The following is a 12,206-nucleotide window of genomic DNA, read 5'->3' on the forward strand; positions in this document are numbered from 1 at the left end:
TCCATCAGTCTCCCAGAAAATCCCATCACTTCTACAGATAAGCCATCCAGGGTAAAATGATAGGCAGGAAGCTTCTGGAAGGTAACTGTATCCTAGTCCCTACCTTCAAACAGAATGATTGCTAAATTCAGGTCTGGAGCTGGAGTTTGGACAGTTTACCTCTAAGACTCTTTCGGCAGTGTCTGAGGTTAGAATTTCAACCTGGATACTCCTTCCATCGGGCAGAAACACATCCAGAGAGGATTTCTTGGTAGTGATGCTAAATGTGTCCTGTGGGCAAAAGCAAAGCTCGATAAGCTTCGTGGCCCTTTAGGGGGCACGTCGCAGCAGGTACAGGCAGCAGCTTCCTCTCCCTTGGTGCTGGGGGCATACAGTGCCCACAAGAGACCCAAGTGATTTGGGGGATGAGATTTGGGGGGTAGGGGGGATGGGGGGACGGGGAGGGGTGTGGAGAGGGGCCAAGGCAAAGTAATGACACACAGTTTGAATAATTTCCAAATAAACAACAAGGTACCCACTTTAGGAAAAAAGCTTTTGATAAAATCATCCATTTGACACTTAATTGTTTCAGATTTAACTCTCCCATTTTGAATATTTCTGGGCATTCCTAAAAGTCCATGATATGCAGTAATTCCTGATTCTGCTACAGCAAACATCTGAAGTACGACAACTATGAGGCCTCTATGGAGAAGCCAGTTGCTCTCTGGTGAGTGGGCACCCAGCTGAGGGCCCAAGACGCCAGCTCAGCACAGGTCTGCTCGTGCTCATGCATTTCTCAAGGGGAGGCATGTGCGCCAGAGGCAACTACAGATCTGGGGATCCGTGAAGTTCTGGGAAGTGGTGCTCTAGAATGTCAAGAACACACTAGAGACACTGGAAGGCCATCAGAGTTTAGGAAGGTGTAAGGCTGAGATTGGTGCTCAGTTACCATAGAGAAAGGGACCCCAAGAGGAGGCCTGGCCAGTGACGGCCCAGGCGTGCCTCACAGAGCAGCTGCTCCGGGGGAGGGGGTGGGGCTGTTTTCAGCACCTCCTGAACGGGATCCTGTCAGGCCACAGAGCTGCCTCATCTCTGGGAGGCTGATTTGGGGCATAGCCTTTCTCACCCCAGGTTCTGCAACAGGATTAAACCCTAACGCCCCAGTGGATCCACTGCACACAATGAGTTAACTTCTCTCCTAGGCATTTAGAATGACACTAGTTATGAATCATCCTTGGGAGAACTGAGGAAAGAGTCACTCACATCATTTCCTGTGTTCTGAACCTACTATATAAACTAGAATATTAGTAATACAGCCCAGGTCACCTCCTTCCTGGTATCAGGTTAGGGGAGGGAAGATCTAAACGACCATTCAGAAGGTTGTTGGGAATCATGGAGTTGGGGCCCAGGCAAGCTGACCAACTGAGCCTCATTCCCTTCAACAGGCTATACCTCCCCTTTCTGTAGTCCTCCTGACGCACCCCCACCCCCACTCAGCCCCGACATTCAGACACAACAGGTTAGGCATCAAGCTTTGTAGGGAACCAGGGGACCCAACAACTTAGTCGCATTGTCTGGTTACCTCAAAAGGCCAATCACATTAGTGACAGGCTTATTTTTCCTAATTTTGTTATCAAAGGGCAAGCACTGACTTTAAATTTTAACCCCCCACCCCCACATACTTATAATTACTAAGTCTATGATTCTGAACCTAAGCACTTTAGGAGAGAAAATCTGCAGTTTTCCAAATTCAAAGGGTTGGTCCAAAAAACTACATATAGTCACGAATGTATTTATAGCCACAGTTATATAGGCAACACGTTTATATAGCACATCATTTATGAACAAACATAATATCTATATATTTATTACATACAAATATATTGTAAGTTCATGATACTGATAATTGTGCTCTGTGCACCTGTTTCATTTAATTCTCATAACAATTCCTTGAGGCATAGACACTTAGTAAGCCCCCTTTTTCAGATGAAGTAAAAGTTCACGAAGGTTAAATAGCTAAATAACAAGGATACACCTCTAGATGGTGGCAGAGGCAGGATTCAAGGCCAGTTCCACACGGCTCCTGGGCTCTAACTAGGGTGGACATATCTCCCAGCTGGCCCAAGAAGGTTCTAGTATGAACCTGTCATCCAGCCTTGCTATGGACTGAATGTTTGTGTCCCCCTCAAACTCATATGTTGAAGCCCTAACCTCCAACGTGATAGTGTTAGAGATGGGCCTTTGGGAGGTGACTAGAGTTAGTAAGGTCATGTTCCTCATGATAGGATTAGTGCCCTCATAAGAAGAGACCCCAGAGAGCTTCTCTCTCTCCACGTGTGCACGAAGAAGAAATTTATTTCTCACAGATCTAGGAATTTCTGCTTTTTTTTTTTTGAGGAAGATTAGCCCTGAGCTAACTACTGCCACTCCTCCTCTTTTTGCCGAGGAAGCCTGGCCCTGAGCTAACATCCATGCCCATCTTCCTCTACTTTATACATGGGACACCTACCACAGCAGGGCATTTGACAAGCAGTGCCATGTCCGCACCCAGGATCTGGGGCGGCGAACGCTGGGGCGGCAAAACCTGGCCCGCCGAGAAGCGGAACGTGCGAACTTAACTGATGCCCCACCGGGCCGGCCCCGGAACTTCTGCTTTTTAAGCCACTCAATCTATATTTTTTTATGGCAGCCCAAGCAGAATAATTACAGCATTCCTTTCACTCTCAAAATTTTCCAAGTTTGGATAAGGTATATGGCTGCCATGTTACCAGCATAACACCAGCATAAGGTTATGCTGCCTCCCTCCACATACAATAGGTTTCTGTCTGCCTGACTTGAATTTGCCACTTATTGATCACTGTGTTTGTCACTTTTCAAACAGTCCTGTGGCTTCTCCAGTCAGTACTGGCCTCAAAATGAGCACAGATTGAACCACCTGTCAGGTTTTCCCTTCAGGCGTCCAGTGCTGGGACAATCCACTTCTCAGCATCCTTTGAGAACCACTCCAAGCCCTTCCCCAGAATGTCAGGGCCACAGGTTTCCCTCCTCCACAAAACAGGCCCTGAGCTCCCCCAAACAATCTCAGGCCACGCTTTCTTCACTTGACCTTTCCAGGGGAGTTTTAGAAGATTTTTCTAGTTCCCCTGCAGTTATGATAATTGATTGAGGTGAACCCCACATTTAGCTGAGATACAGGTTTCAGAGACAATGGGCTCCCCCAGGGCAACTGTTGTGAATAGTTCTTTTCAAGGTACGCCTTTGCCTAGGCCCTGGGTTCTCAAAGGATTTTGGCCCATAATCACAAACATCTCCTACCTGAGGGGAAAAACACTCACAAAATGAATGGAAAGAATGTCACTGCTTTTTGATAAGATTCTAAAGTAAAGCCTAGCATGAATTTATATTACTTCAATGCAACTCCAAACTCAGGCTATCTTGCAGACCAGTAAGATATCTAAATTATATAAACAATTAAAATGATACAAATGCATATCTTTATTAAATTCTTCTGCAAAAGCAAAATGAGGGAGCAGACTAGATTAGTGCAGGGAATCAGATTATAGATGGCCCTGAAATCAGACATTTGAGAATTTTATTAAAAAGGCAAAAAGAACCCTCATACACTGCTGGTGGGAATGCAAACTGGTGCAGCCACTATGGAAAACAGACTGGAGATTCCTCAAAAAATTAAAAATAGAACTACCATATGACCCAGCTACCCCACTACTGGGTATCTATCCAAAGAGCTTGAAGTCAGCAATTCCAAAAGTCCCTTGCACCCCAATGTTCATTGCAGCATTATTTACAATAGCCAAGACGTGGAAGCAACCTAAGTGCCCATCAACAGATGATTGGATAAAGAAGATGTGGTATATATACAATGGAATACTACTCAGCTGTAAAAAAGAACAAAATCATCCTATTTGCAACAACATGAATGGACCTTGAGGGAATTATGTTAAGTGAAATAAGCCAGATAGAGAAGGACAATTTCTGTATGACTCCACTCATATGAGGAATTTAAATATGTGGACAAAGAGAACAGATTAGTGGCTACCAGGGGAAAGGGGGTGTGGGGGTGGGCACAGTGTGAAGGGTTGCACCTACAGCATGACTAACAGACAATAATGTACAACTGAAATTTCACAAGATTGTAACCTATTATTAACTCAATAAAAATTTTATTAAAAAAAAAGGCAAAAAGAAACCGTGGTGGTTCTGGATCAGGGAAATGGAAGAATGGAAATGGAGTTATAGAAAGATTTGTCTGGCAGCGGGGTGAAAACAGACTAGAGGAGAGACGGGAGGATGAGGAAGACTCAAGAGAGGTGGCTGCAGTAACCCCACGCGAGGTATGGAGGGACGGAGGGATGGGCTAGACCGTGTGGTTAAGAAAAGCACAATCCACAGAGCAGACTGCTTGGGTTCCAAGCCTAGCTCTGTCACTTACTGCATGTGACCCGTGTAAATCCAGACAGGTTACTTCCCCTCTGTATACCTCATTCCTTCTGCTTTAAAATAAAAGTAATAGTGTCCTCATCATCAGGCTGTGGCAAGGACTCGAGGAGCTAAGACATGGAACATGGAAGAGCATTCCTTACAAACACTCAAATGGCAGCTTTATTGTTAGCAATAGGAATGTGGAGGAAGTGTCTATATCTTTATTTTGAGTCAGTGGCAACAGATAAGAAATAAAAGTCAAAGGTTTAGGAAGACGTTTTCAATGCTCATATCCAATCAGGTTCTGAGTCCTGTATATTTTACATCTTAAACTATCTCTTGAATCCATCTACCTCTCTTCATCTCCACTGCCAGCACCTTAAACCTGACAAATAAAAATGGCAAGCAATAGGATATATTGGAGTATATGAGGAAGCCATTTGGTATAAACCTAATTCGGCCTGACTTCTCTTTTTTTTCCTCCAAAAGGGCCTGACTGGCTATTGAGCACGCATTGCATATCTGCTTAGACATTTCCTATGGCCAGAACAAAGGCCCTTGTGATAAAGATGCAACTTCCCCCCAACATTAGCATTTTTCCTTAGGCTAGGAACTGATTGCTGCACTCACCTCCCAGCTCACCTGTGACCACCTAGCTGGAGACAACAGACTCCCACCCTGCTGTGTTCACCGAGACAGAAGACCTACCTGCTATTTCCATCAATCGGCTGTGCCGACAGTGGTCTCCCGACTATTGTAAAAGGGACATTCCAATCATATGTGAAACATCCTCTTTGAGGGTATATAACAACCCTGTATACCCCCCCACCTCTTTGGAGTGCTCTGTTCCTTTGTGGAAAGACTCTCTCGGGTTATAATTCTCAGATTTAAGCTCAGAATAAACTCACCCAAATTTTCATTTATAGATTGGATATGGATTATTTTCGTCAAACCCAACTGACATCTCTCCCCTACACTTCTGCAACGGCCTCCATACTGGTCTTCTTACTTCCATTCTTTCCCCTCCCACAAAGCACTCTCCACACAGCAGCCAGAGACATTTTTAAAATGTAAACTTAAAAATGTCCCTCTCTTGCTTAAAACCCTCTAATGTCCTTACATTGCTCATGAGACACTAAAACGGAAAAACACTGTTTTTCTCTACTCTACTCACATCAACGCTTCTGACACTAACTGCCTGGTGTTAGCACAGAGCCCACAGGTCAAGGCCTTGGTCCCACAAGACTGCCCCCCTCCCACTTCAGATGTCAATCACAAGTTGCGCCCTCCCATGCTTCTGACCCACCCACTACAAACCCAGATTCACACAACCCCTTCCCTGAGTTTCATACTTTCCTAGAATGGCTCACAGAACTCAGGACAACTATTTACTATCACCCATTATAAAGGATACAACTCAGGAATACCCAAATGGAAGAGATGCACAGGGTAAGGTATGTGGAAAGGTGTACAGAGCCCTCCCAGGTGCACTGCCTACATGTTCACCAACCCCAAAGCTCTCTGAACACCACAGTTTAGGGATTTTTATGGAGGCTTTGCTATGTAGGCGTGGTCAATTAACTTAATCTCCAGCCCTTCTTCTCTCCCCAGAGGCCAGGGGCTGGGGCTGGAAGTTCCAACTCTCTAATCAAGCTGTTGACCAGCTCCCATCCTGAAGCATCTAGGGGCCCCCAGCCACTAGTCATTTGATTAGCAAACAAAAAGACACTCATCCCTCCAGAGATTCCAAGGGTCTCAGAAGCTCTGTGTAAGACAGGCCTATCACCCCATCACTCAGCAAATCACATGGGTTTTTGGAGCTCTGCATCAGGAACCGGGTTCAGAGACAAAACATACATTTCTTATTCTGTCACAGACACCCAACCCTTTGCCAATGGTTGGGATGAGACAAGTCAGTTGACAACTGCCCCTCACTTTCCTTTCTCCTTCTCTCTAGGAATTACCCTATGGGCTCCCCCATCCAATGGAGTTCTGACTTCATTAGCGAGGAAGAGGAAGGACAGTGAGGACACTCGCCTCCAGCTGGGGCTGCTAATCTTGAAGCAAATGGCTATTTTTCCCACAGCATGGAGAGAGGCTCTGAGAATGAAGTCAATATACAGAAAAGCAAAGCTTGAAGTAGGGAGTGGGACGAGAGCGCCAGCCAAACTTCCCCAACTTGTCATTTAAATGAATAAATTTCCCATTTATGATTTTGTCCCTTGCAATTGAAAAAGGGCTGACTAATATGGAAGTAGAGTTCCACCCTGCCTACTCTGTTTATTTGTTGAATGTTCTTGGCTTTTTTATACTTAATTTGTTTAAAGCTGGGTTAGATGGTTGCTTAGATGATAAGCTCCTTCAAAGCAGCGATTATGCAGTAAATTTATTTTGAACAGGGCCCTGTATAAATGGGTATTTGAATAATCTTGATGCCATATTTCTCAAAATAATCCAAGTGAGAGGATAAAAAGAACTAAGAGGCATCTAAAATGGAGCACTTAAAAATCGATTGTTTATATACATCTCTCTCTAGCCCTCTACTGCATATTTACCCTACCTATGTTTTAGGAAAGAATATTAAGATTAAAGTCTGCAATGTTCTGTTTGACACAGCAACACTGGTTTCAGTTGAGACAACCTTCTCTCAGTGGGTAACCTCCACATCAAGGGAGGTAAAAGGTTCAAGGACCACCCAACTCTTTGCCATTGGTGAGAATGGGACACACTGGTTCGCAACTGGCCCTTGACCTCCCTCCTCCTCCCCAGCATGTCCCACCGGTTGCCTCCACCAATGCAGTTCTGACTCGCACTCTGTTTCAACCTTCTCCACTTTCCCCAAGACTCCAACCACATCTGCCTCTTTCCTCATCCCCACCAGTTGACCTCACCTCTTCTAAGCCACAGAGGAAACACGGAGAGGGGACTCACTCTACTTATACTCACAAACCTTGCACCACCGCCTGTAGCCTCACCCAGTCTTTCTCCTTGTCTCACATTCAGTTTAAGAGTGATCTTTCCTCCACCCAGTCCCAGCTTGTGTTTAATCCTCCGGCCTCAAGGACTTGGTGCTAGTAACTATCAAGGCCAATCCCACCCACTCCCATCTTCAAACTCTCCTTCTCCATTGGCTCCTTCCCACTAGCAGGCAAACTTACTCAAGTCTCTTTCCTCTTAAACAACAGAAAGACGGAGACTCTGGGTAGATCATCTCCAGGAAAAGAATCTGATTGGTTTGACCATAGGGAAAATTCTGTCCTCAGCACTGTGATAGGTACGGAAAAGAGTCATACTTAATGACAACTAAGCATATTTTTTTCTTTTAAAAGATGTCATTTTAACTCTAAGAAAAATAAAAGTTGTTCAAGAGAGTAAAGGTAATCTCAAACATTATTTGGCTAAGTAATAAGAAAAATTTACATATTATAATAATTAAAATATTGACTAAGGATTTAATTTTTAAAAATTCGGACATAAAATTGGGCAGAAGGGGTGAATGGAGGAAGTGATATAAGCAAGCTGAAATCTTCATCCCCCATAACAGTCAGTCGGTGGATAATGTCTACACATCGAACAGCAAGAGAAAGTTAGAGATGTAGATCATTACTCTCCAGATTTTCTTTTTTTTTTTTACGATTTTATTTTTTCCTTTTTCTCCCCAAAGCCCCCTGGTACATAGTTGTATATTCTTTGTTGTGGGTCCTTCTAGTTGTGGTATGTGAGACGCTGCCTCAGCGTGGTCTGATGAGCAGCGCCATGTCCGCGCCCAGGATTCGAACCAACGAAACACTGGGCCACCTGCAGCGGAGCGCGTGAACTTAACCACTCAGCCACGGGGCCAGCCCCTCCAGATTTTTAAATATATGAAGAAAAAGCTAAAAGATTTGAAAGCCATTGCCTCTGCAGAGCAGGAGATGGTTATGTTATAATTCTTTCTAGCACTATTTTATTTTAAAACTATGAGCACATTTAGCTTTGATAAAAAAATAATTTTAGAACAACATGGTAAAGAGAAGAAATAACGGCATCAAAAAACATTTATATTATGGTATAAAAGCAAGTGCACAAGAGGTGAAACATTCTAGGTTTGGAGTGGTGATCAAGGAGGAATTTGGCTCTATTTGTGACATTTGAATTTTACTAGAATGTATATAATTAAGAAAATGTAAGAGCCATACAAAAACACAATTAGAGGGAAAAAAGCCAACTTGGTGGATTTGGATTGTAGAAAAACAAAGCCTTGACTAAGCTGTCATCTTGATCTAGAGTGGATCAGGAATCAAAATGCACAATTCACACTAGAAAATTGAACGCATTTATCTTTAAGAAATCTCAAAACCCTCCAACACCATGGGCTGCCTTAACACTGTGGGGGCCTAGAATTGGCCACCCCAAGATATTTCTCTTTGGCACGAGGATTATTTGGGGCTAGTTACTTTTAATAAACTGCAGACAGGAAAGCAACTGAAAAGTAGAATTTACTTACCCTTTGTTAAGAGACATTTACATTGTAAAGGAAATTTCCATCTGTAAAGTTGTCTCCCTCCTTGTACCACGAAGAAGGGGGGATGACCATATCTCTAGAAACTCTTAATCAATGCCAAAGGCAAAAACTTAAATCTGCATTTATTTACTGTACTTGTGTGGTAATCTCCCATGATCGACTCCCCCTCCACCCGCAACATCCTCCTTTGTCATTAGCTGAAGATGATATTTAAGGTGGGGGCTTCAGCCATTTTGGCGAGTTGCTCAGCTTGCCTGAGCCTCTCCCGTGTATACATGTTATAAAGCTTTGCTTAATTTTCTCCTGCTATTCTGTCTCATGTGAATTTAATTCGTTCTCCGGCCAGACGAACCCAGAGAGGGTAGAGGAAATGTCTTCCTCCCCTACAACACATTTTAAAATATGTGCTAATTCTTTTCAAATAGAATTTAACAACCTGAGGAATTTTTTAATTTCTCAAAGAAAGATCAATCAACGTGCTTTATGGATATTCTGTTCGGAGGCAGAAATGTCTGATAGCCATGGGTACTTATTCCTGAGGTTTCTTATCCAAGAGAATCCATTCTTGGACTCACCAAGCTCTAAATTTCCATTGCACTTAATGATGGACCCTAACCATTTCACTACAAGGGAAATGGGAAACATTCTTACGAGGAAATGGGGAAAGAGTCACTTCCCAGAACCTCCAAACATAGCCACAGTGGGCAAAACTTCTCCAATACATGAACTGCCCCTAACTTCCCAGCTGCACCAAAGCCACTCCAAATACCTTCTCAGTCTTCTTTTTCTCAAATACATTGTTCACACGAGGCCATAGAACACTACAGTTTAAGAACCGGGAGCATAAAGAATCTTAGTCTAAAGACTTCAGTTTTGCCTTTTCAAAAGTCCCTTCATCTAAAAGGCTCTCACAGGGCAAAAGCACAGAGCATACTAAGGGGTCTAGACCCACAAAACAAAAAGCACCCAGTGGGGCAGGGCTGGGTGGGCTACCGCTGCCCTAGAAATACCTCAGTGGAGCAGGGCTCTGAATGTAGGCTCCCTGGGCTCGGACCCCAGCTCTGACATTTACAAGATATGTATCCTTGGATAAGTTACTTAGCCTAAAAAAGAGACACCAATAGCACCTCCCTCGACAAGCTGTGAAGGATTAATGAGACACTGCACATAAAGCAGGGCCCAGCCCACATTAAAGGCCCTCTGATTACTGGAGCTTGCCTTTGGCCATCCTCCAGAGAGGCTTTCCACAGAAGGGCTCCTGGGAGGTCGCATGTATTCACGTTTCTAACATGGTGTGTCCTCGCCCAGAGACTGGAAGATCTTCTTGTATTTGCTGAGCCTTGGCGAGCCAGGCCTGTGAGCATAGGATTATCTGGCAATAACCACTTGGAAACTGCAGGCCAAGCACTTATCAGATGCAGTGAAGATATCCAGGTGGGGTCTGTAAACTACTGAGTTGGGGAAAGTGCCTAATCCCTGCTCCCTGGGCTCCCTTCATGGTCTGGAAAATCTACACATCACCACTGCTCATGCCAGTCCTCCGAGCTCCTACCAGCCCTGCAGGAGCAATCTCATTGCAAGCTCAGCCAGCCAGTTGCATTGATTGCATCCATTTCAGCCCATAAGCCACTGGCCCTGGATAGTGATCAGGGAAAGGGTCTACTGGCAGCTGGAACAGACTCCCCATCCCCACCCCCACCCCCATAACAAGTGGCTACTGCTTTCCCTTTCACTAATATCAGTCCTGAGTCTCCCAGACCTCCTGATATTATGTGGTTTGTGGTATTTTCCCCGGCTCAGTGGGGGAAAAAACCTATAGTCATCCCTCCCTGCCCAGAAAACTTCAAATACCAGTTTAGATGTCACTCTCTAGGTCTCCCTGACCAAGGTACCCTCCACATCTCCCAGACACACACTCATCCTGTGGCAGTGCCTCCCAGCCCTCTTCTCACAGGGCACACACAGAGAATGATACTATTTGTACTGCACACTGGGGTATGTGGGCACGGAGCCACTAGAGGTGGCAGGGCCCATCAATGCTGTACCTGGGCTGAGAGGATGGAAATCTTGACATACTCCTAATCCCCTCCTGGGACATGGTGCTGTATCACAGTGCTGTGTCCTATATCCCCGTGCTTGGTCCTGCATCACAGTGCACGATGCACAGTACTGTATCACAGTGCACAATGCATAGTCCTGTATCACAGTGCATGGTTCTGTATCATAGTCTTATTTACAGATCATAATATGCAGTCCCATGTCATGGTACATGGTCCTGTATCATGGTGATCATTACATTTAGTGACTTGCCCAGTGACTTTTCTGTCTCCCCTACAAGACACTAAACTCCATGAGAGGGACTGGGTGTCGTTTGCTGGTATCTCCCCAACTTCCAGAGGAGGGTTGGCTCTGAGCAGTGTTCAATTCATATTCATTCAACGTATGAACAATAAAGGAAAGCAGGACAGGAGCACAAGAAGGTAGAACAACCTTCTTGATTTAAACTCAATTTCCTTTTCAAAACCGTAAAGCAAATCTCCTTTATAAACACCTTCAGGAGTAAAGTACCTCTATCCTGCTCTCCCTCCCTTTTGGAGATGAAGAGAAAACAAAAGAAAAGAAAATCATGTTTGATGAAGTTGAAAATGGTCCCCAGCCTGAACAACTAGGTTTCCAGAAGGCTGCCAAGCACAGTGAAAATCGGACCTGGTCAGGGAGCGGGGAAGCAGAGGTAACAAGGTGCCGGAACTCAAGCTACAAGCAACGCAGAAGCTGTCTTAAAGCAATTCATCTCGAGGGACTCCGCAGTCTGGGAGCACAACTCTGGGTGCATTTGACACCACCTAGTGGGCAGGGAGCCTAAGAAATGTGCAGATGTGCCATCTTTGCTGAAAGCAATCTCTCAGCATGGCTGGAAAGGGAAAACAGGATGGGCATTGATAACAGTAGCGAGTACTTCATAAGTGTTAATGTGCCGGACGACATTTAAGTGGTTTAAAAGCACAGGCTCACTTAATCCTCAAAACACACCTCTGAGACAGGAGCTATTCTCCTCATTTTACAGATGGGGAAACTGAGACACAAAAAGGCTAAGTAAATTGTCCCAGGCCACACAAATCGAAAGCAGGGCAGCCAAAATTTGAACCTTGGCCTGCACTCCTGAGCCTGCACAATTACCCACTAAGCCAGTCCTGAGGCTGCTCAGTCAACACAAGGGTTTAAAATGCTAGATCACGATATGAGGAACTGTGGGTATGACTTCAGTGCTCGACACTCTGCTTGG

General features: G+C 44.7%; 1 protein-coding gene across 2 annotated transcripts in view; it reads right to left on the minus strand.

Annotated features, from left to right (window-relative positions):
* SNX31 (sorting nexin 31) overlaps positions 1–12,206 on the minus strand; it is a 67,358-nt gene that overhangs the window by 39,667 nt on the left and 15,485 nt on the right. For both annotated transcript variants that reach the window (XM_070222419.1, XM_070222421.1), the window contains exon 5: positions 160–270. In XM_070222419.1, the coding sequence (XP_070078520.1) occupies positions 160–270 (111 nt within the window). The remainder of the gene's footprint in view (positions 1–159; positions 271–12,206) is intronic.

This window comes from Equus caballus, chromosome 9, assembly GCF_041296265.1.
Source record: "Equus caballus isolate H_3958 breed thoroughbred chromosome 9, TB-T2T, whole genome shotgun sequence".
Classification (NCBI taxonomy): domain Eukaryota; kingdom Metazoa; phylum Chordata; class Mammalia; order Perissodactyla; family Equidae; genus Equus; species Equus caballus.